Genomic DNA, 24,775 nt, shown 5'->3' with positions numbered 1-24,775 from the left:
GGCCTGTAGCGTAGAAAATGAGATTCTTGCCTAGCTCCTTAATCTATGATTCCGCCAAAGAAAATGGAGACAATCCCAACCAATATCAGGAAAGCACATAAATCATAGATTCATAGATTGTAGAGTCGGAAGGGACCACAATGGATCATCGTGTCCAACCCCCTGCCCCTGGCAGGAAAGAGGACCGAGGTCAGATGACCCCAGCCAGGTGACTATCTAGCCTCCTGTGGAAGACCTCCAAGCTAGGTGATAGCACCACCTCTCTTGGAAGCCCATTCCAGATCCTGGCCACCCTTACTGTGAAAAATGTCTTCCTAATATCTAACCTAAATCCACTCTCAACTAGTTTACACCTGTTATTCCTAGTCACTCCCTGGGGAGCCTTAGTAAACAGCGCTTCCCCTATTCCCCGTTGACCTCCCCTAATCAATTTATAGGTGGCCACAAGATCTCCCCTCAGCCGTCTCTTGTGAAGGCTGAAGAGATTCAGCTCTCTCAACCTCCCCCGGTAGGGTCCATCACGAAGGCCACTAATCATTAGAGTGGCCCTCCGCTGGACTCTTTCGAGATTCCCCGCATCCCTCTTGAAGTGCGGCGCCCAGAACTGGACACAGTACTCCAACTGTGGCCTGACCAGTGCCACATAGAGAGGGAGCATCACCTCCTTTGATCTATTAGTCATGCACCTGCTAATGCACGACAAGGTGCGATTGGCCTTGTTGATGGCCTCGTTACACTGCCGGCTCATGTTCATCTTGGAGTCAATTGTGACTTCAAGATCCCTCTCTGTCTCCGAGCTGCTGAGAAGGACAAAGGATACTTCCCAACTTATAGGTGTGGTGGGGGTTCCTCCTTCCCAGGTGGAGTACCTTACATTTATCTTTATTAAATTGCATCCTATTTCTCTCTGCCCATTGATCCAACCTGTCCAGGTCAGCCTGAATCTGCTCCCTGCCCTCCGGTGTACTAACTTTGCCCCATAACTTGGTATCATCAGCGAACTTGGAGAGGGTGCTCTCCACGCCCTCGTCCAAATCGCTGATGAAGATATTAAATAATATCGGTCCAAGGACCGAACCCTGCAGGACCCCACTACCCACCTTCCTCCAGGCCAACAACGACCCATCCACTACCACTCTCTGGGTGAGGTCCCTGAGCCAGTTGGCCACCCACCTGACCATGTAGGTGTCCCAAGCTTCCCAATTAGGATAGGGTGCAAAACTGTGTCAAAGGCCTTCCTAAGTCCAGGAAGATGACATCAACCTTGGCTCCCGCGTCCAGGCAGCATGTGACCTGATCATAGAAGGCTACAAGGTTTGTCAGGCAGGATCTACCTGTGACAAACCCGTGCTGGTTTCCACTCAGCATCATTTCCCCTGCTGGGCCTGCACAAATGTGTTCTTTGATTATTTTCTCTAGCATTTCAGTGTAACCCAATCTGAAAAGGGCCTCATTCCAAACATACAATATGTTTTGTGGATACAACTGAGTACTCAGGAAGCAATTGATTTTAGGAATCAGCAATACGCTTTAGGCAGAAGTCTTAAGTATTGCATTTTGCTCCAACAGATTTCTTTTCTGAAAGACCATGATCATTTCATAATTCTAGGACAGAACCATGAAGATTAATAAAAAGCAGAAAGAGGATTTTAATCAACCTAGCCAACTGGTTGAGAGTTTAGATTATGTTTATGAAGGGGAAAGTGTGATATTAAGACTGAATGAAAACTACATTGCCACTTACTCCACAGAATGCTCCTATAAATTAAATTAACAATAAACTTGAATTTGCAAATCCTATGCTCGTACACACACACTGGTGTAACATATTTAATCTCAACTTGAAAGTATGTGCCCCCTCATCAAATGAAGTTTAAGTCATAAAAGGCAGCTTCCTTATTCCAGTGACAAAAGAGACGAACTATCAGGTTTCACTATTTAAACGTACTGGAACAATTCCCTTCTTTGGAAGGAATAATGTAGGATTCAGGAAGACTGGGAAAGGACCAGTTAGGAGAGCAGAAATATAGTACATAAGTCTCCAAGAGGAGGGGAAGGAGGCAGGTGTGGCCTGACCCATGTAATACTGAAAGTGACCCAAAAACAAGAGAGGTGCATTTCAGACCTCAGTGTAGATTAGCAGGAGCCAAATGAAGGCCTCTTCTCAGAAACTCATCTTCTCAGAGAGCCAAGGAAGGATGCTAGTTCACTGCTGCTCCTCTCCAGCAGATCTTGTCTGTGGCCAGCTGTTGAATTAAGGCCAAACAATAACAAAAGGCTTCTGGTCCCCTAGCACACAGGCTTGCCTGCATTAACTACCCAGCACGATTTAGTCCTATAGCAACCAAGGTTAAAATTGGGTCAGGGCTACTATTATATCAGAGAGATGAATTTGGCTGAAAAATGATTTATGTGAAAATTTGGCAAAATGTCTAACGAGCAGAGAGAGGTAGTTAGCCAGGTTAGACTGAAATCAGGGTAGAGAAGCACCTAATCAGAGGTGTATAGCATGAGCTTTTTTGAGCCCGAGCTTACTTCATCAGATGCTGCGTAACGAAATGAGAATCTGATGAAGTGAGCTTGGGCTCACAAAAGCTCATGTTGTACACCTCTGATTTTAAAAGTCTAATGTCAGGAAAACATAGTATGGGGGAAGCAGGCACAGTGGGAGTCAGACTGCCTTTGTAAAAACATGAGCTTGACTAAGTTATAGGAGTGAATTGTAAACATCTGGATTTGTACTGAGTCCACATTAGGCATATGTACAAACTGAATAACCTTGCTGACATTTTTTAAACTCATTGCCAATCTGGTCATAAGTTAGTGACATATTGACACTTTCTGGTTTCTAGGACAGGTTCCATCTTTTGGGTCACTTAAGCCATGTACAGACATTCAAATAGCCTGAGGCAGAATTAATTTAAGCTACGCAGTTTTCTGTAAGTGGTATAGTTTTGATCAGTAGCAAACAGAACATATATTTGCCCTTTGGTTGGGGAATTGTGGGGAAAGGGAGATGCAAATCTTAGACTGGATTCCACCATTTTTAAACCAGTCTATGAATGCTGAACTTCTGTGCTGTTACAGGTACAAACCAGTTTTGTGTGCCAAACTTCTGTTCTGTTATAGGCATAAACCAGTTTCTGATCACATATGCCAGTAAAAGAGTAATGCCTGGACCTGGCCATAGTGTTATATTTTATAACACAATGATTTGGGTCTGCCTATGTAGAAGTATAATCTCATGAGAAAGGGACTAAGACTCGAGGTATGTCTTGTATGTAATCCAACAGGCTGCTTAGAGGCTGCATTCTGGTAATGCAAGCTTTCTTATATTCCCTTGGGTTTTGGAATGCCCTGTTGATTGGTTTGAGTGGCAGCAGAAATTTAGTTCAATATTTAAACACAGAGATTGAATTGCATACCACATGGATGCTTCACACTGTGTTCTCTTAAACTGCACTGTTGTTTTGGTCAATTGATTTTATGCATCTGAAATGTATTCCATTACTGCTGCTATCTGGGAGTAAATTGGGTTCTTTATAAAAATATAGCTTGAATAGATTTGTCCATTCACACACAACAATCTCAGTTTGAAGAAACTAATTAACAAGCACATAAACAATAATGATTTGTAGTGCATACAGGAAACAGGCTGGGGTATGGAAGAGGAGTCCATCCCTTTAACAACCTGAAATATTTAACTATGTGCACATGGTCATCCAGTAAGCGTATCACTGCTGTGCTTTAAAATGTTTCCTGTGTATAGTCAACATATTTACATAATCACATAAATATTTACTTAAAAGACTGCAGGGCCCCAGATCAATTAGAGCCTTGCATTAATATGCTAAAATCAAAGCATTCAAATCTGAGGCTATGAAGTTAGATATTTGAATTCATACATAGAAGAGGTCTGATTTCCATATGAACTTGCAGCTGAAAGACTCATTCTCACTTTCCCTTACAACTTATTGAGATTGAAAATCTTGATTTTAATTTAAAATGGCATATCTATTTTAAGTACCTTTGTGGCATCCATTGGCACAAAACCCAAGGATTTCACCATCTTAAATGTATTTACCTTTACCACAACTTCAGTGAGCTAGAGAAGTGCTATTATCCACGTGTTACAGTTGGGAAACTGAGAGCCAGAGAAACTAAAGGACTTGCCTGCAGTCACACAGGTAGTCTGTGGAGAAACAGAATTGTAAAGTCTTCAGTTAGTTCCCTATGTATCAGACCCACCGATTAAACATGGCTTAACTAACTGGTCCGACACGGCACCGGGGTTCTGGAAAATTTGAGATGCATTAATTCAGACCGTGTTTACTTTAAAAGCAGGACTTAGTTTGCTTCAAGTGAAACATGGATTTTCAGGTCGTTTGACTAATAAGAGGAGGAAGGACAAAGTGAATGGTTTGCTAGGTATAGATATGCTTTAGAGATTTTCTTGAAATATTTTTACACTGTAGATTGGAAGCGTCTTTACTCAATAAATTACTATTTGAGATCTGGTAGAAAAATGCATAACAAAACAGAACTAATTGCACCGTTTTTGCCATATTTTTTCATCCTTTGGTCCTTGGTTTGGATTCCTTTCCCTGAGAAGTAAACTCCCCCTCCCCGCTCCATGCTGGACGCTAGAATGGTTTCAGTGTGCAGATAGCTGGGGCCATGCCCATCAGTGGAGCAAGTCCACAATGGAAACTGTCCTTTCTTCCTAAAATATGAGTTTTCAGATTATGTATGCCAAGTACTTACAGTGTAACAGCAGAGTAGCATTAAAAGATTGAAGCAACTATATCAAGTAATAAATTCCATAAAATTCAACCTTAAAGTACTGCCGCTCACATCTAACCTCTCGGATCCAGTGGGCTTAGGTGGTGGGGGACATCAGGGACCCAGTCAGGGCAAGCAGGGACTGCAGGCCCAATGGGATCCTGCCAGCCCCTGGCTGCCCTCGATCTGGGCCACCTACCGTGTCCCTGAGAGCATGCAAGCTGGGAAGGGACAGAGTCAGCTTGGCTCGTAGCCATGCCCCTGCTCTCCAGGCCTCCAAGGACAGGTCAGAGCAGTGCAAATTACAGGAGATATTAACCCTTAATGTGCAACTGATCAAAGTATGTACTAATTCTAACACTAATTAAAATTAGCATGTGCCAAGTGTACTGTGCAACAAGGCCCTAACATGAGCTTGGTAACACATATCCCAGACAAATTTGCCCTGGAGCATCAGTAACTTTAGGCTACCTAAAGGGTGCTTAAAACTAGTTCCAGGTTTTAACGTGTGAGCAAATCCAGGGATTAAGAGCTCCAGGAGCTGCCTAAAATTACTGTGTAACAAAGCCCTTTGAATACTGTACAGATATGTTTTGTCCCTAGTCCCCTGTCAAGTTAGGAGACAGAGTCTGATGGGGAGTGCAAAACTACTTTCAAACTATGTGTTGATAAGGGGGTTTCCTCTCTTCTGTGTCCAAGAAAAAATATGCAATTAATAAATTATTGCTTGCAAATACAACATTGAAGATTCCATTGTGATTAGCAGTGTTCTATTAAGTTGCCATTGGCTTGATCCCATTGTAACAACCAGCTTTAAAATGTTAGTAAACACATACAGCAAGAATTAAAACACTGTTAAAAGACTTGGAACTTAAGGAATGGAGGTTTTCTTCTTAACACTCTCTCTCTCATTTTGGTTGAATCAGTTACATCTCCATAGACTTATAGGACATATATTCTATATTATGTACATTGTAAATTATGAAAAAACCTCTGTTTTTTGTAATTACATGTATTTAATATATTAAAGCAGTGTTTCTCAATAGGGACGTATGAAACAGCTGTTTCGATTCAGGCTCAGATTCAGCCATTTCGGAGGACAATGATTCGTTTTGGTGTTTTGGATCACTGTCCTGTTTCATTTTGGCTGAATTTGTTTTGAACAGGCTGAAAGGGAAGCTTCGCACAGACCTACAAAGCCAGGCAGGGCTGCAGGGTCGCAGCGGGGAGCAGGACAGGACCCTGGGTGGCTCGTCCAGGGAAGGGGGAGGGCCTCTGCCCTCCATGCAGAAGAGAAGACCCCTGCGTGGACCTCTGATCCCTGTCATGCCAGCTCACAGGGCAGGGAAGCAGTGCAGAGCGCTGAGCAAGCCTGCTGGTCCCTGCCACATGACTTGTCTCCACAGGGAGCCGTGATCTGCGCCAGCATCTCCTTGCCACTGCTGCCCGCCCTGTGCTGCCCTAGCAACATGGGGCTGCGCAGGGTGGGCAGCGGCTGCGAGGAGACCCTGGCTCAGATCTTTGCTCCCTGCGGAGCCAGGTCGCACAACAGGGATTGCCCAGCTCCTGGTTCAATTCCCCAGCCCAAGGTTTGATTCCCTAGCTCACTGATTATTCCCCCAGCTCTTCCTGGGGGGCATGGGCCTCCAGATCTGTGCGCCAGGTTTCAGCAGGCTGCCACTGCAGGCTGGGGCCAGTGGCAGCACTGCAGCTTTCCTGGCCCACACCGAGTGGCAGCCTGCTGAAACCCCACATGCAGATCGAGGGCCTGCACACGCCAGAAAGAGCTGGGGAAATGATCAGAGAGCTGGGGGAAGCAATCAGAGAGCTGGGGAATCAAACCGGGAGCTAGATGTCAATATCAGAGCAGTCCTTCCACCACTCTTTCCCCATCCTCTTCTTAGTTTTTGTTTCCCCGCAAGCCCAGCTCCAAAACTCCAAAATTCTCCGAAACATTTAGGAGCCTTCCATTTTGATTCAGATTCAGTGTTTCAGGAGCTGAAATGGCCCGAACACCTCTGAAACAAAACAGCCGCCAAAATTTCACACAGCCCTATTTCTCAACCCATGGATCACAAGAATATTTCAATGGGTCATGAGCAAGTGCCAGAAAAACACATGAAAGCATGGGTTTCCCCTTGCAGGCTGGCATGGGAACGGCTCCAGTAGCTAGATGAATCTAAGTGTATGGGGAGCAGAGGTTGGAGGGCTGGGGCGGGGGGGGGGGGGACAGATGCCTACCAGCACTGGGGGAAGGTGGCCAGGCACCGAGGCTGCAGCAGGGCAGGGGGACGGGGCACTGTTGGTCAGGCACCAGCAGAGCCAGGGGGTGTGTGGGTCAGGACAACCCATCAATCTTTGCAAATGGGTCCTGGTACGAAAAAGGTTGAGAACCCCTGTGTTAAGGGCAAGAATATGGATAATTCACTACAAGGATGGTGCAATCATTTTCCAACCAAGCCTTACAAACTCACCCTTAAAAGACATCCAAATATAATAAAGGTAGAACTAGTAATACTATAGTAGAAAGACATCCAAATATAGTAAGGTAAGAAGCATACAGCTGAGGCACCCAACTAACCTCTCCCTATTCCCCATATGCAATAAGTATATAATTAAGACCCTACATAAGTTTATGGTCAGTCAATCAAGACATTTGATTTTTCCATATCTTTGGCTCCTCATGATTAACCATGCAAATAAGTATCAACCCTATTATATACTAACATAGAGAACTGGGAAATTTCCCAAAATGAAAAACAAACAAAGCCTTGGTTAATTCATGGTTAAAATTTCTTGTGTACAACTTTCACAAATAATTCCTAAATCTTTAGAATATAGTCATTATATTTTTTTCCTCATGCTCCAGATACACACACACACACACACACACACACACACACACACACACACACACACACACACACATCTATGAAAAAAATTGTGTATACACACTCACACTTACTGACAGCATTCACTATTCATAATGTATTTGTGCATTAAATACATTTCCTCTATCAGCAACCAATGTGCAGTTTGAAATTGTCACCCAAACAACATTCACTGTAAATGATATTTTCTAAACACAAAATACCATTTCTATGTAGATACTAAAAACTACACATATCCATCTTTCAAAACTGTGCAAAAACATCCCATTATTATTCTTCTATTTTCCCATTCTTCTGTCATCCTAACACAAACCTTAAGCACCAGAAAATATCAGAAACACCAGAAAAAATGGGTCATTTTTTTGCATGGTGAAAAAAACCCACACCACAGGTACACAATTCGTTCTAACAGGAACATCATTGTTGCTGAGAGTGATGTTGGTGCTTGGGTTTTTTTCATAAGACCCAAGGAAATAATTACATGCGGTATGGAGTTAGGAGAAAAGAGTATTTAAGAAGGTATTTTTTTTTTATAAACTTGTGCTTACATTCATGGGATATTGCATTTGTAAAACTTTCCCCCTAACAAAGCTTTTTCTTTTGGGAAAGTTTATATACAATAAGGAAGAAGGAACACATTAATGGGAGGCAGGTGCCTGTAGGACAAAAGCAGGTCTCTCAACTGTAACTGATAGTTTATTATCTGATAGTTTTAAAAGCTGAAGCATATCAGGGATCAGCAGAGCTCTGCTTTATTTTTTTCCCTCCATATACTTTATCTCATGGCTTTACCAAGATCAATGGAATTACTTAACATTCACACATCAAATGCTTCATTCATTGTCAGAAATTGTATTCTTTTAAACAATGATTGGAAATCCTGAGCCTGGATTACATTCAAGTACTTTTTTTCCCCCTAAAAGTGGATAGCTAAACAGAAACAAAAGAAACACTCTGCAAAACTTTGAAAAAGTCTGCAAAAAAAAAAACTCCAAAAGACAATACTTCAGCTGTTTTCAGTACCAAGTATATTAGCTTTTTTCCAACAAACAGAATGATAGGCAATACTTTAGTTACACTGTCGATAGAAATAGAAGTAGTAATCAGTAAAAAACATCCCAGCATAATTAGGATCTGTTGTGCAGTCTGCAAGATCCTGTAGGAGAAAAATGAAAGAGATTAATGTAGAAACTAATCTCAGCTAAAACATTATTTTTCTTTTGGTCTCTTTCATTTGAAAAAGGCTTACCGGTGCAGCTACACGGAAATGGTAGGCGCTGTCATACCACGAAGCTACAGGCAGAATCCAAATATGCTGACATCCCTAGATGATGAATTATAGGAAGAGATAAATTTGATAACCTCATTTTACATGCAATTGGAGAGAAGGAGAGGCTGTGAAAGCATTTCACTGCCAAAAGCAGTATGAGTAAATGTGATAACAAGACTTGATAGCTACAGCAAGAGAATTCAGCATACTTTAAAGACAAAAGGAAAGTGCTGACTTTCAGCCTTGTGAATGGGGCTTATTCTGATCAACTAAAAACAGGAATTGACAGACATCTGGCTCCCAGCATTTGTCAGCTAGCACTGAATAACTGAGCTCCAAGCATAGTCATTGGAGTAATTCCTTTCAGATGTTAGACTTGTTCCAAAGTACTCTGTAAAGTTTAAAGTAAGACCGTAGTAAACAGTGAGATTCTGCTGATTAACAAGCAGTAGCACACGTAGCACTTTGGATGCATGCAGTTTCCTATATATTCCAAGGAAATAAGACAGAATTGTTACAGGGAGATGTATACACACAGTTTTAGCAATGATGTAATACCCCACCATATGCTAGCATAAGTAATACATTTTGGCTTGGAAACTTTTATCTTCAAGGAGATACTGACAATTTGACAAATTTCCCTTAATTCCAGACAGGAGAATGTTTTAATGATCCAACTTGATACTCCCTTGATGCCTTTCATTTAGTCTAAAGGATGTTATAAATGTCTGCTAATGAAGACAGAGCTACCCACATGGCCTTTTCTGCCCTGATGCAGTAAGCATTATACATATTATAGGTTTTATGTAGGAACAGTCCAGGGTCCAGGAGACTGATGGCCTGCCTACCACTGGAGAATAAGTCTTGCCACCCTCACAATAATCAGCCTGGAAGAAACGCTCCTTGAATGGAAAACATTTTTATTTTGACTCATGCTACCCATGAATGACTCACCATTGTGGTTGCTGGAAGCAGTTTTATACCTGCCTGTCAAACTAGTTAGCTTTAGTGTTTTAATGTTGACATGTGAAGCCAGTTTGACCAGTGTTGTTAGGAGTAAATTTCAACATCACCCTTATGTGAGCAGATGTGCATACTCTTCAAATCTGATGCTATTCCAGGGATTTGGGAGCTGGACTCTATGCACTGGCAAGCTTTGTCAGGCACAGTTGAAAGTTATCTTGAGAAGATGATGAAGGAAGGAGAAAATAGGGCTCCAATTGATCAGCAAAGCAGTAAGTCAGCAATTTGAAAACAATTAAGAGTATAGGGCAAGTGGAGTATATGTGCTGCACAGGCCAGACATCAACTAGCTAATAAGCCAATATGTGCTTGAGAGTTATACTTTCATATAGGTTTACTATATCATTTGTCTGAAACTTCTCTATCATACTTAGTATGACCCCTTTTTTTAAACTGAGATAACCACTTCCAAGAAGATGCAGTGAAAAGTAAAGACCCAGTTCTGTGACGTTCACTGAAGGTAATGGGAATTAAAATCATGTTTTCAAAGATTCCCAGAACTTTGCAGGATCAAATATCTGACAGACTTGGATGGTGGGAAAAGCTACTGCTGAGCTAACCTTTAATTCCCATTAAGACAATCCAGAGAGCTACCTGAGAATAATTCCTACCTGTGCACAGTCAGGGTCTCTGAAATCCTGGCCCCACTGCAATAAACCAAAATGTTACCACTGCTTTCAGTGGAGCCAAGGTTTTGCTCTAAAACCATAATTCACTACTAATGGGGACAACAGTAGAAACAGTAGTGTAGAGAGGGTTTAGGAGAGTGATTTGGTGGTAAGCACCCGTGTCCTATTTTGTTAAATCGTTCTCCACAAACAATCCTGCTGGAACAGCATGGGATTGGACAAAATGACTTCAAGGACCCTTCTAGCAGTAGTATAATGTGGAGTGGACAAGCACAGCCCAGGCCCTAGACACCATGTAAAGGGAGGGGTGCCAGGAGGGAGGAAGAGTACATTTCACTCTCCCATTCCTTACTTGATTTGCAGTTCCCAGATGCAAATTGCAGCACCTTAAGCAGTGTGTCATGAGGCACAAAGCATTCTGGGAATTGTAGTTGTATAGCATGGCAGTGGAGTTTGTTGCTGCTGGGGGGGGATGGGGGTAGGGAACTGACCCCAGTTTTTGCCATCGAAATTAGCAATTGTTTTGCCCTCCCAACATGGGCTTTGATGGCAAAAAAGAGGGTGAAAGTCCCACCCCAACCCCCTCAGCAGTAGTGAATACACTGCTGCTCTAGAGAACTGCAATTACCAGAACCCCTAGCACTGTATGACACACGCTACCTGCAGTGCTGCTTGCTGCAGCTCCTGCATGCTGCCTAATGGGGAAGGATGAGAGAGGACTGCCTCAGACGCATTCTTCTCACATTATGCCTGTGCCTTCCAGCCCTATTTTCCTATGATTCTGCTGATATCTATAACCAAGGGACCTTCATCAGTGGGCGAGTGATGGGTCTGAAGATTGCTAGGACACACACAACATAAAACATAAAATAGAAACTGCATGATAAATTCTGTGAGTATGATCTAGAGAGGTTAGAGAAGAAATTAAGATCTGAAAAAGGCTGCATATAGGAGGAGGTATAGAGCAGTTTTCTCAACCCATGAGTCACGACCCAAAAGTGCGCTACAACAATATTTCAAAGGGTTGTGAGCTGCAGCAGGGCACAGGGGCAATGGGAAGGTGCCTGCCCCTTCCAATGGGGGACAGGCATGGGGGAGAGCTGCATGGCTGGGCTGGCAGCACAGAGGCCAGTGCCCATGCTCAAAGGGGCGGGCCAGCCAGGAGACACTGCTCGGGGAATGGGAGGGGCCATGACCAGGATTGCCTGGTGCAGTGTGGCAGCCCCAGCCCAGAGCTGGGGTGAGGGGGGGGTGATCTCTCCTCCTCCCCCCTCCACCCTGTGCCAGGGCTGGACTCACTCCACTGCCGCCCTCACGAGCTGAAGCCGCCACAGCCACCACACTCTGACCTGAATGGGGTGGGGGCACCTGGAGGCCCCTCCAGCAGGGCTGAGGGAGGCAGAGGGCTGTGGGTTGGGAGTGAGGGACACCAACATGGCTAGAGGGGCCAGGGGACTGGGAGTCAGGCACCAGGAGGGTCAGGGGATGTGGATCAGGACAGGCTATGGATCTTTGCAAATGGGTCCCAGTAGGAAAAAAGGTTGAGAACCACTGGTATAGAGCATCATAAGTAGAATTTTTGCTACCTGTACTAAAACACTCACAGTGACAGGTTAGTTACACCAGTGAAAATGCAAACTAACCACCCCAAAATAAATCATAACTTAATCCAAAGTGTTTCCCTTGGAAACAGAGTGTGTTAATCTCGGGTTAGTTGAGGGGTCAGCAACGTTTTTGGGAAGAGTGCCAAAAACAGCCTCAACCTTGACTTGTAAGATGTTGGCTTGCCGGGGCAGATGGTAGGGGGAGCCACGAGGGGTTTGAACCTTTTTGCAGCAGCACGGCCACAGCCCCCTCACCACTGTCCAACCCGAAGTGCCCGTGCGCCTGCCACCAGCAGTGAGCCAAGCCAGGGCAGGGCGGACCCTGTTGCAGCTACTTGCAGCCTCCCAGCTTCTTGTTTAGAGCAGCCTCGGCTCTGTGGCCAGCAGTAGGGGCCTGCCCAGAGTCCAGGCCAGCTGTCACATGCCAAGCAAAATGGCTTCACGTGCCATGCTCTGGCATGGCCCCCATGGTTTGCTGACCCTTGGGTTAGTTTTTCACTTTATTTTCTGTCAAGTTTATTCTAAGGTAAGAGAACTTTGTCAGTTGACATATGCTATTATCTTCACCACGTGCTTGACCTGGAGTTCCCGAGTGTGGGTTCTGCTGACCTCTGCTCCTCACACACTTCTCTCCTTGATCACCCAAGGATACCATCCTGCAGGAGAACCACCCACAGCTCAAATAACTACATCTGGAGTATTTCCACCCTCTGCACTGGGGTGCAACATCCAGCAAACAAACAAGTCATGACAAGTCTTTCAAAATTCTATTTCCCTGTCTATTAAATATATTGGAACTTCCTAAAAGCATCCATAAAGCATTTCTACGACACCAAAAGTCCCCTGCAACTTCAGCATCAGTGATGTCTTAAATATATATGCTAGGATATCTGTAGGAGGCTGCAAAAGGGACACAGATTTGAAGGGGAGCGGAAGATATGTTGTAAACTGTTTCTGTGCTGAACACTTCCCATGGTCAGGCTTGAGGCGGCACTGAACACATGTTTCTGGACTTGCCCCAGTTTTAACTTTGCAACTTACTTCTCAAACAAGACAGAACAAAAGAAGCCAGTTAAGTGATAGCATAGAAATATAACCCCAGCAGAAGCAATGAAATGGTAGAAAGTAATACCTGTGTTTCTACGACAGCCTCCCCTTTGTTTTGGGGTCGTGAATGAAGGGCACAAATATTTCCAATAGTGACTTTGCATTGGAAGACAATTAATGGCTCCGTGGTGCTTCAAGAAACAGAGGAATAATAATTAATGCATCTACTCTATTGCTGTTAAATATTAAAATCCCATCTCCCTCTATAACCAATAAAATAGTATAGGAAGATGCAATAGGAAAGTGTGACGTGCATTCTTTAGGGTGGCCGAAATAAAGGAGATAGGATTATTCAACAAAAATTAACACCTTTTTCTTAGAAGTGTGAGGAGTTTGTACCTACAGTTTTGGTTCAGCCTATTTGACCACAGAATTAAATATAAAGTCCTGGGTACAATCTTTCCCCATCATATCATATCTAAGGCTATGATATACAGCCAATAGGACAGTAATGGTAATGACATTATTTAGTTTATCATTTCTTAACTCCAGATGACTTTTAGTAATTTATTTCTGGAAAAAAAAAAACAAAAACAGAAAAAAATCTTTAGGGAAGGCAAACCCTAAATAAGCCTTAGAACAGGAACCTTCAAAAAACATCACAACTTCAACTGTACAGAAATATACACCAAGTTAGAAAGGTAATAAAAACATCCTAGGCATGATACATAAACAGTTATTTCTTTTTTATTAGTCTTTAATTCTTTTTCATTGTTATTTTGAGAGGAAACATGATGCTTGCCTGGCAAAGCTACAAAAACATACTTAATACAGCATTACGCAACACAGTGACTCTAAAACGAAATAACAGTCATGATGTACTGTGTCCTAAAAGGGTAACAGTTGTGTATGTGTTGACTTAACTCGATTTTACTTAGTGGAAATAAAAAGCTTTCTATATATTTGCACTATATTCTTTACAGCATTTGGACATGGTAATGCAATAATACAAGTATATTTGGTTTGGTAGAGTGATTTTCTTTTCTTTTTTTTCTTTTTTTTTTTAAACAAGAGACGCTTATAAATAAATATAATGTAAACAACTGGAAAGATTTTTGCATTCACAATAAATTCTACACCCTATTCTATGAATGAGATGTGTTCATCCCCACACACAAGGGCTCTGACCTTGATAAAAAGTAACACTTCAACTAAAGGTTTATTACAGCTGCTTCAAATAATGCAGCTGTTCTGATGCATCAGCAGGAGTTCTGATGCATTCATTCACATCCTAAAGCAAGAATGCAATACTATATAAAAGGACACCAGACTCGCTCTAAAGAATATGACAGTTACTTCAAAAGTCCTGCCTTGGAATTCCAAGATGAGAAATCCTTGAGCATTCGCCATTAGGCAATTGGATTAATGGCCTTGGCCTCTTCTGGAGAAGAGGAAGTGAAAGAAGGATTTGTTAGTTTTGGGAGAGCAGAATGGTACTAAATGTACATCCAGGATAAGAAGCTTTTTTGGAATAAGAAGTTTGCTACTAGTTGTTATTATTATTGTGTGCGTTATCAGAAAACCTATGAGCCATTTGCATAGATCAGTATGGGCTCTGTACAGATGCAAAAGCCTTCTCAAAAAAACTTTACAAAGTAAGTTAGGCTGGGAAAGTAATTGCTTTCTACATATATTTTTCTACATTAGAAAAAACACAATAAGCAAAGGCCCCAATCAACTATAGGAGCACAACTACAATTATGCATGTTTAATTACCTCAATCATAGTAAAGTAGGGATGGAAAGGACCTCATTAAGTCATTTAGTCCAACCTTGCTCAAGATAAAATCAACCCTAATCAGGGCTGAACCATCAGCCAGTATAGTATTGGAAGACAATACAATTAGATGTCAACATCTACCTGAGTGGGTGAAATTTACCCTTTTTGTGAGTATCTACAGTAGCTTTATGAATAATTAAGTGCCACTAAAGGCATACATTATTCCATGCTGGATAAAGTTACCTCTTGGGAAGCTGAAAGTAACTATTCACAGTGTAAATTTAACACCAGTGTGCAGGTCATGTGCCCATAGCTCTAGTCAGTTTATTTCCAGGGCAGGCATCTGGTTTAGTGTAAACAGACTATTACCAGCTTGCCAAGTACCTAAAGCTAAGATGCTATAATAACTACTGCAGACAACACAAGAAGAGGAAGTCATCTGTCCACAATGGACACCCTTGTAACTTACATCAGTGTGCAAACCACTCTATATATGTCCACAACTGGAGTGGTACAGAGACTTTGCTCTGGCCCTTGAACAGTAATGAATGAATAAAAATTAGGCAGAAATAATATCGTTATAAAGCATAAACCACGTTTTCTCTTTGGACACATGTACATTGATTATACTTACTTTATTTCCAGTGAGATTTTTACATTAGTGGGTGTGTATTTGTTAATAGGAATAACATAGCTGTAATTTCCAGACCTAAACGTTGACAATAAAAATGACAACATTAGTGCACAAAGGATTTCAGGAAGGTTTGAATGCATAAATATGGAAATGACATATGGGTTTTATAAGTGAAACATGTAATGGATGACAATGCAAGAAGTCTCCCTTAAAACATTCAAAATAAGCTTTGAAAAACATAATGGAAATTTATCAAAATATTTGAAAGGACAGACAAGCACCATTGGCACGTTACTGCTATTCAATTCATATCCCATTACACTAATATAGTATAATGCACAATTCACCCACCTGCACTGTAGTCTTTTACTACAATAACGACTGTCAATTTTTTGCTGCGTTTCCAAAATCTGCATAGAACTGATTGTTGTATCAATCCCTAAGAACAGTAGGAACATTTTATTATTATTATTATTATTTCAAGAGCCTTGGGCAGGACCATAAATAAATCATACTTAATGCACTAGTTCCCAACCCTTATTGCCTATATAGCAATTCCTGGTGTTCTAAATTCACCAGCAGTATAAGCCTTCTATTGATGAGATTTACCTTCATTCTGCAATTACAGAGAGATACAGTCCTCATCATGTTAAAGTTTTTCATGGGTTTAATAGAGCACCCTAGATAATCTGAAGCAGGTCAATGTGCCTCAGGTTAAAATAGCATATTTTAAATATTTATTTTATGCTAAAGGTGTTAATACACAGATATAATTTCATTTGAAAACAGCTGTCTCAGAAATGAGTCTGACTAAAAATGAGTCAAAATAGAACAGAAGCATTTACGAATCTCTGCAGTTAAAAGCTATTTGTCACTAAAAATATTATATTCATTTCATGAAACTCTTTTCAAAGAGTTTTTCAAAGTATTTCAGTCAACATTTACAAATATCATGCAGTATGATGTAACATGCAACATTTATTTTGATACAACATTGTGTAATATGCACTTACTAACGGAAAGTGGCAACAAGAATGATCAGTCCGACACGAAGATGTGCCACCTCTTCCCCACTTCCAAATATGGGAGGAAATAGAAATGCAAGTATGAGCTCTGTGATTAGCTTTTATTTAGAATATGATGAACTGGAACAAGTCACATCCCACACTGGAATTTTATCTCTTTGGCACATCTCTAAAATATATCTTTATTTTACTGAGCAACAGACAAGGAATAAAGTTGTCGAGGCAATAGTAAAGAAATACTCTCAGAGAAAACCTCAGCATATAGTTAATATAGTGGCTATGAGGTAGGGCTGTGCGAGGCTTCAGACAGAGCTTCGGATCTGGAGAAGGTTCAGATGCTTTGGGGGTCTAAAGCAGCACGTCTGGGTCAAAGCGCTGGCCTCGTTAGGCTTCCCAAAGCGTTTCAGAGTCACCTCGGATCCACCTTGGAGATCCGGCCATAGGGTATAATGGGGAAACAATAAAATATATGTAACTTTGTTATGTTTTGTCTGATTTGGATGACATTTTCAGGGGTGGTAGACTCTGCAGAGAGGATGAAGCCTGCCAAGATTCAAGAAGATCGGTACAGGGGTTTGGGGGGAAAAGCACCCCAAATTCTTGAAAGCAAAACTCATGTCACATCTATATGTTACACCACAGGGGGGTCAAAACTGCAGGGATAGTAACTCTTACTGAGGCCACAAATTCTGCCAAGTTTCAAGATCGGTGCAGGGGTTTGGGGGGAACTGCCCCTCAAACTGAGGACAAGCAAAACTCATGCCACGGACAATGTTATAGATATTTCATTGATTTCCCATTATACTTTATGGCCAGATCTCCAAGGCAGCTCCAAAGCCTTGGAGCTACTTTGGCCAGATCGAGGCGGAAACCCGGTCCGGAGCTCCAGATCAGATCACAGCCATCTGAAGCACCTGGATCCAAAGCCAGATCGGATCACTGCCAACTTGCACAGGCCTACTATGAGGGTGGATGTAAAAAAGCCAAGAGGTAGACAGAAAAGGATGATCTGGTGCCAAAGGAACTAGGGCTCTGGAAACCTGGTTTCAATTCCATGTACTGCCAAAGAATTCCTGGGTCACCTTAAACAAGTCCTTTAGGATATGTCTACATAGCTGCGCACTAACACAAGTTTATCTGTGGCAACCTTGGGAAGTGGACCACCAGTAATAGTAGATATTTTAGACATCATGTTGATTAGGCCAGGTTCAGTGGCAGCAGCATCAGTCCCTCAATGCAAAGGATGACAGTCATCCAGTAAATAGAGAAGCCATTGGTGAGTCTGTAGATGATTCAGGAGGCCGATCCAAGATATGAATGTTCAACTGCAAACATGGCAAATAGTTTCAGGAGGAGGGAATAGATCCTGGTGATGTCAGGCCACAGCTCTTTCCCTTCGTCTCTCTTGTCTATCTGCTTCCATAGCAAAATGTTTGCTCAAAATAGTCGATACCTTGTAGTACTTCACTGTGCCACTGAGAAAGATTCAATGCTCAAGTCTCTCAGGTATTGATGTTAATATTCCATTACTTCAGATTGGCCTTCAAGGTATCCTTAAATCTCTTCTTTTGCCCACTTCTGGAGCAGTGACCATTAGTGAGTTGGGAGTATAGGACTTGTTCTGGGAGCTGGTTGCCAGGCATCATTATGACATGCCCTATCCAACAGAGCTGGTGCTATATAAATATTATGGGTGCATTTGATTCAGATTCAGCCTGAATTGGGACAGTGATTCAATTCATTGATTCAGATCACTGTCCCCAATTTGATTCGGCCAAATCCGAATCTGAAGATTTGATGCTGATTCAGAGAATCAGTGATTCAGACGTAGACACAACTTTAAATGTTTTTTTCTACACACGTCAAGGTACCAGGCGCTCCTCGTGAATGCTGAGATGCTGGAGCAGATGGAGCATCTCACAGGAGTGCAGAAGTACTTCCGGTCCACTGGGGAGCACACTGGGGGCCCTCCCAGCAGCTCCCGGCTCAGCAATGGGCCACAGGGGGACCCTAGGTGCCCCACCAGACTCAGGAGGCACCAGTTGCTGAGCTGGGGGGGATGGGGGGGGAAGCCCTGCGTGCTTTCCAGTGCTTCTGGCCCACTTCCAGGTCTGCTGCCAAGCACGCTGGGGAGCCCCGACACTTCTGTGGGATGCTCCATCCACCCCAGCATTGCTGCATTCATGAGCTGCCTGGTACCTTGAGGTATGTAAATAAAACATTTAAAGCTGTGTCTATGTCCGAATCGCCAAATCTTTCCGAATCCATTTGGAGGGTTCCGATTCAATTCAGAGAGATTACAGGGTCTCCTGATTCGATTTGGAGATTCGGTCACTGAATCAGGCCAAATCAAATCAGGGACCAAAGCTTCATACAGCCCTAATAAATATGGCTTCAGTGCTAGCGGTGTTTGCTTGAGCCAGAACACTATCATTCATTCTTCTGTCCTTCCAATTGATATGCAGGATTCTCCTAGGCCAGGCTACATGACATTAAAATGTCAACAGCAAACCTACACTTTAGCACAAGCTTCACTTAAAGTATAGAAACAGTTCCTATACCCTTTATATGCTTTGCTGGATCAGTGCCTGAGTGTTCAGAATCTAACTTTGGCTGAGAAGTATTGCTTGTGCTGGGAGAGACAAGGAAGTCAATTGTATCTGACCCACTTGGTTAATGACATCTGAATTCAAGCCCTTTGTCTCAAAAAGTAGAATGAGGAAACAGATGCAAGGTGAGTTCATCTGAGATGAGCTCACTGCATAATGTTACCTTTAAACAACCTGCCCACTTCAGGGAAAAGATAAAGAAATCTCTAGAGGGGGTTTGAAGGCAGCTCTGTAAATACGCCACTGTAGTTTAGTTCTGCCAGAAAATTAGAAAACTTAATATATTCCCAAGTTCTGATTTCTCATAATAAGCTAAATATAAAAATAATTCTCCACACTAAATCAGAAGACATTAAAAAAAATCTAAGACTTTTAAAGTTTTTAGATTAGAGGTTTAAATAATTGTCCTTTAAATGGCAAGCTTACAGTCATTTCCAAGGTCAGGAGTTTTGTCCCAGCTTCTCTCCAGTGGCATTTTATTTTTGTTTCCTGTGGGAAGGAAAAATATGTATTGATCTCCTTTATAGTCTCTTCTGCTACAGTTAAATATGAGCAATTATAACAGCAAAGCATATACGAAAGAATGGTAGTAAGATATTCTATCCAGTGGGCATCAAAGATACAGCCCCTAGACTGGACCCAGTACTTGGAGGTATATCACCTGGCCTGTAGGGCTCCTGGAGAGGCCAGGAATTCAGAGGTACAGCAAACAAGGGCAGGTCCATTGCCAAATTCTAGGACATGGAGCCCCCGTTGGCATGGAGGAGCAAGCAATAGATGTGTTGAACCATGTAGCTCAGAAATGCAATGTTTAATGCCACCACTTGTCTCCCTCCTCCCCCATCATGAGGAGCCCCATGGTTTGGATCCAACCTAGGGGGCCAAAGGAATTTGAAACCCACCTTTTCCAATGACAAGCTAATAAAGGCATGAAGAGACTCCTTTAAAGTGCAAAGCTACTTCATTCAGACAAATCATCTACAAACAGATGCACTTGAACACAACACTACCAAGTGAGCTTTTAAAGAAATATTAAAACTATAAATGAAAAACTGCTAAAGCAGCCACACAGAAAAGATTTCCACAATATGCATAAAATATAAGTGGCTGTTGTACCAGAGAAAGAGGCAGAGATTAATTCACTTCCCAAGACTGTGCACCTGCACAAATCTGATTATAAAAACATGCTTAGCCAGGATGCCCTGCTGGCTTGTATGGCAGTGACTGAGTCAGTATCTGCCACATAAAAGTAGACCAGGGGAATAACAAAGGCCTTTGAAAATGAGGACTAAGAACACTAGGGGACTGACCTAACATTTAGCATGTCAGAGACAGACGGATGAGTCTTCTACACAGAGAAATGGATAGAGGACTACAGTAATGTGATCACCACGTTTACTGATCTTATTTCTGTAACTTCAAGGTTTCCACTCAATCTAGATCTGTGCATGGTTTTTGTAGTATTTATTTTCTTATATCTCATGTATGGATGCAGGTAGCCTATGTATCATAAGAATACATAGTCCAACCTAAGGAGAGGCAAACTATTTGTCAGCCTCTGAGGGGAAAGAAAAAAAAGATACCAAATACTGCCATTTTCTGGTTTATGGCACACACAGGAATCTGTTCACAAACGTACAGCTGATATATGTTGTTGCTGTTGGCTTCTGGGTTTTGTTTTTCATATCATATTTTTGTTTTGTTTAATTTCAAAATGGAAAAAAAATTAAAAAGAAAAATTAAAAAACCTTGTTCCCATGAAGCTCTAGCAACAAATCTGGAGTGCAGGAGAACACAAAAAAAAGTACAAAAAATGAGAGAAAAGAAAAAAATGGGCAAAAAAGTGTTGAATTTCAAGTAGTTTTTATTTCGTTGTGAATAGTACAAATACAGCCAGTTATTCCTCCTATCACAATTACCTCATATCCCTTTTGGTCAATCGGTTTTCCTCTGAAGGAGTAAATTCTCTAGAATTTCCCTCTCCCTTTTGACTAGTCTTGTCTCTTCTCTGTTACTTGCAGTGGAAAATCTAGATATAAAACTTGAGGCCGTGCACTATATACTTCCTTGGGAGCCTGTGCATTCATGAAGGAAGAATACTTCTGGGAGAGAGCCTCGCTCCTCTCACACGGTTGCTCACTTAAAGAAAATCAGACTCTCTTTCTTAGTTCTGCTACTTCTACTTTGGAGTGCTTTGCTGGAATATTCATTATGTTCACTGGAAGACTGAGCAATTACACCTCAGAGATTCTTTAGATGGAAGATGATGGAAGCATCAGACTTTTAAGGAAAAAGCTGTGAACAATGCAGAGAATTAGGCTGAATACAGAATTTTACTTTGATTTCACTATTTTGATTGGGACAGTGGCCAATCTGAATGTCAGGTTCTTCTAGTTTTTCTGCTAAATGAATGCTATATTATTCCCTTTGATGGTAGAACCAAAATCAAATGCAGAAAAAATAACCCCCTTCTAATACTACTTTTGTTTGGAGAGGCAGAACACCAAGCCAGAAAATCAAGAACTATGGGAAATACCTGCAATGTTATATAATAACTTCTTATAAACAAGAATAATGATTGTAATGATACGTTTAGATACAGATAGCACAGACCGGTTAAATAAGGGACTAAACAAATTAATGGGTGATGGATCTATTGTTAGCTGGACAGAACATTTGGAGGTGTTTTCTCTGGCATCTCTAAACTAATAATGGTGGATACCAGACAGCATAATGAATAAGGGATAGATCACACTAGATCTATCCAGTTCAATGCCCTCCCTCTAGCATCCACATCTGCCATCGTTGGAGACAATACTAGACTAGATGGACCATTGGTCTGAACCAATATGGTACTTCTTATATTCTTATTTATGTAAAGTGATTCTTTTTGGTCACATATAACAGCTTCAATGAGTTTTTAAAAGATACATTGTGCCCCCTGTCCCAGTTCACCCACTGATGTTCCCCACTGGATAAGAGTGGGACCAAAAGAGTGTTAAAGAATTCATTTTACTCTTGTTTGCGCGGGCCGGGGGGCGAGCCGGGCCCGTCTTTGCGCACGCGGACTGTGGCCAGCAGCCCGGGCACGCAGGGCTGGAGAAAACCGCGGGGCGGTAAGGTACGCGCAAGCTAGAATTAGTTACGGAGGCATAGTGGTTGATTGAAAAGATTATTTACTTACACCCAAGATGGTCGCGGTGCAGGCTGGACAGTTTTCCAGGTGCAGCTCCGCTTAAATCCTCGTTGGAGGACTCTGACAAACTCGGTTTTTTGGCCCCGGAGTGGTTTAGGCTCTGTGGGTTCGGCAATTCTTTCCTCACGGAGTGGCTGAATCTCCGTGGGTTTTGTTTGGTTCCCAGGTCCCCCGGAGCTGTTAAGACTCCGTGGGTTCGAAAATTGGGCATGTAGGATAGGGATACGTCTAGGATTGCGCTCGGCAACGGGGAGAAGCTAGAGGCTGTTTAGACCTCTGCTGCCTGCTTAAGAAAGGCGCGTTGGGTCTGCAAGGGTCCACATCACTTGGATATCTTCACACAGCGCGAAGTCTCCTCCTCCTGGCGAGTTCTGTATCTCTCCAGTTTTCCTCTCTCTCCGGCTTGGGCGGAAGCTACCCAAGCCTTTTGTACGGCTAGCAAGCCAATAGCTAGCCGCCACGTATGCCTACATTTAGAACTGGCCAATAATGTGGCGCGAATCTAAATACAAATGGCAGGAACTCCTTTGCACCGTGCATCTCTGAGATGCAAAAGAAATGCACCATGCAAAGAAGCTGCAAATTGGCGGGAAATCCCCCGTTGCACCAGAGTTCTCTCCCGCAGCAGAGAACTCTACCATGCAAGGAAACTGTAATTTTAGCGGGAACATAATTTAGCATTGCCGAAGCACACACAAACAACAAATCACAACTTTGGGTTGTGACATTGTTCAGGTACAGGACCCAACAAATCTGGTGTCCTTTCTCCTCCATCTCTGCCTTCAATTACCCATGCTTCCCAGGGATGAATTTTGAGTGTTTTGGAAGCACACTAACATAATTCTAAAATATAATAACATATTTCTATGAAACCATAGATGCTCACATGTAAAGTAATGTTGAAATGCATCATTAGCCCTCATTGTCCTATATAAGGGAAAAAAAATTTGGAGGAAGAATAAAAGGAGATAATGGTATTTTGTTAAAAATAGAAAGGAAAAGGACTGTCCCTTGCAATTAGGAACCATTAGGGAATAAGTAAGGAATACTGGGATGGAAGTGAGAGAGAGCAAGGCTCAAATTCTCAAATACATTCAGGAATTTAGTTCTCCTTAAATGAATTAGTTCAGCAGCTACATATTTTGAGGATCTAGCTGTATGGCCTTATTTGGGCAAACAGAACAAGGGAGGAAAGAAGAAGATGCCCAACTAAAGCAAAATAAATGCAAGACGTCCTTATTTGGGATGATTTGCTGGATTTGTTTACTTGTTTGTTTTTTTGAGTTTTTAAATTAATTTCCATGGGTCTTGTTTACACAAGCTTTTGTTTCTGCTCTCTTTGAAATGCTCATGGATCTGTATCCATACTGAAAAGATCTATTCAGTGAACGTGTGTACCAATGCTTGCAGGGTAGAATGTGGAAGTAAGAAAATGGCTGTGTTGAAAACGAGCTCCAGATACTGCAGTGAGCTCCACTGTAATTGCAAATGCAAGTACTCTTCACTGACTATTTTCTTAAATTGGCACAAAGACTCTCCAAGTATACAGGGTTTGTCCTAATTATTTCCTCATGTTCCATTTCCTGCATTTTGTTCTGTTCAATATATTCTTTTTCATTGGCCTTAGATACAACCACATTAAAGTGGTTTGATGAGGTTTTTGTGGATTTAAGTATTGCTGCTGTTACCCTCCATTTGGGAGATCCAGCTACCCTAAACTTGCTGGAGATTTAAAATCTTTCAGTAGATTGTAGGCTGAATGAATTTTCATTCTTGTATACAGGCTTAATGCTATTTGGAGCTTGAGATTCAGAGGCCATGTCTACACATGCATTAATGCACTGTGGTTACTGCGCATTAAATTTAGTACTATAATAACAAGTACTAACTAAATGCACAGTAACCAGTGCTACTGTGCAGTAGTGCTGGCACAGGCCTTTTAAGTGACGCTAAAGTGCAGTAGACTAATTCTACTGTGCATTAGCGCAATAGCACAGCTTTTGATGTTATGCACTAATGTGCAGTAGAATTAGTTTACCGAGCATTTTTCATCTCATGTAGATGCGCCTTGAGAGAAAGAAACAGCTTTGTGATTGTATTATTTTCCTGCTATTTTCCCTTAATATAAAAGGGCATGCGTAGACAAAATGGAGGCCCTAAATTAAAACAGTTGATTTTTGAACACAGCTTCAATTTAGGGCTGATTAACGCCCCCGTGTCGTGCACATATCCACTGACTTACCTGCCACTCTGGTGGGGAGGGGAAGGTGAGCTGCCAGCAGGTAG

General features: G+C 42.1%; 1 protein-coding gene across 1 annotated transcript in view; it reads right to left on the bottom strand.

The window, feature by feature from the left end:
- Positions 1-8,216: 8,216 nt before the first annotated feature.
- The window catches only part of MYRFL (myelin regulatory factor like), a 68,969-nt gene continuing 52,410 nt past the window's right edge, over positions 8,217-24,775 (bottom strand). Inside the window, exons 19-24 of the mRNA XM_059726081.1 lie at positions 19,720-19,782; positions 16,011-16,098; positions 15,660-15,734; positions 13,332-13,437; positions 8,923-8,997; positions 8,217-8,829 (exon numbers count right to left, since the gene is read on the bottom strand). Coding sequence (XP_059582064.1) covers positions 8,743-8,829; positions 8,923-8,997; positions 13,332-13,437; positions 15,660-15,734; positions 16,011-16,098; positions 19,720-19,782 — 494 coding nt within the window. The 3' untranslated portion in view covers positions 8,217-8,742. The remainder of the gene's footprint in view (positions 8,830-8,922; positions 8,998-13,331; positions 13,438-15,659; positions 15,735-16,010; positions 16,099-19,719; positions 19,783-24,775) is intronic.

Source organism: Alligator mississippiensis, chromosome 4 (assembly GCF_030867095.1).
Source record: "Alligator mississippiensis isolate rAllMis1 chromosome 4, rAllMis1, whole genome shotgun sequence".
NCBI classification, from domain to species: domain Eukaryota; kingdom Metazoa; phylum Chordata; order Crocodylia; family Alligatoridae; genus Alligator; species Alligator mississippiensis.
Note: the sequence above shows the minus strand (reverse complement) of the source record. Positions and strands in the feature narration are given on the sequence as shown.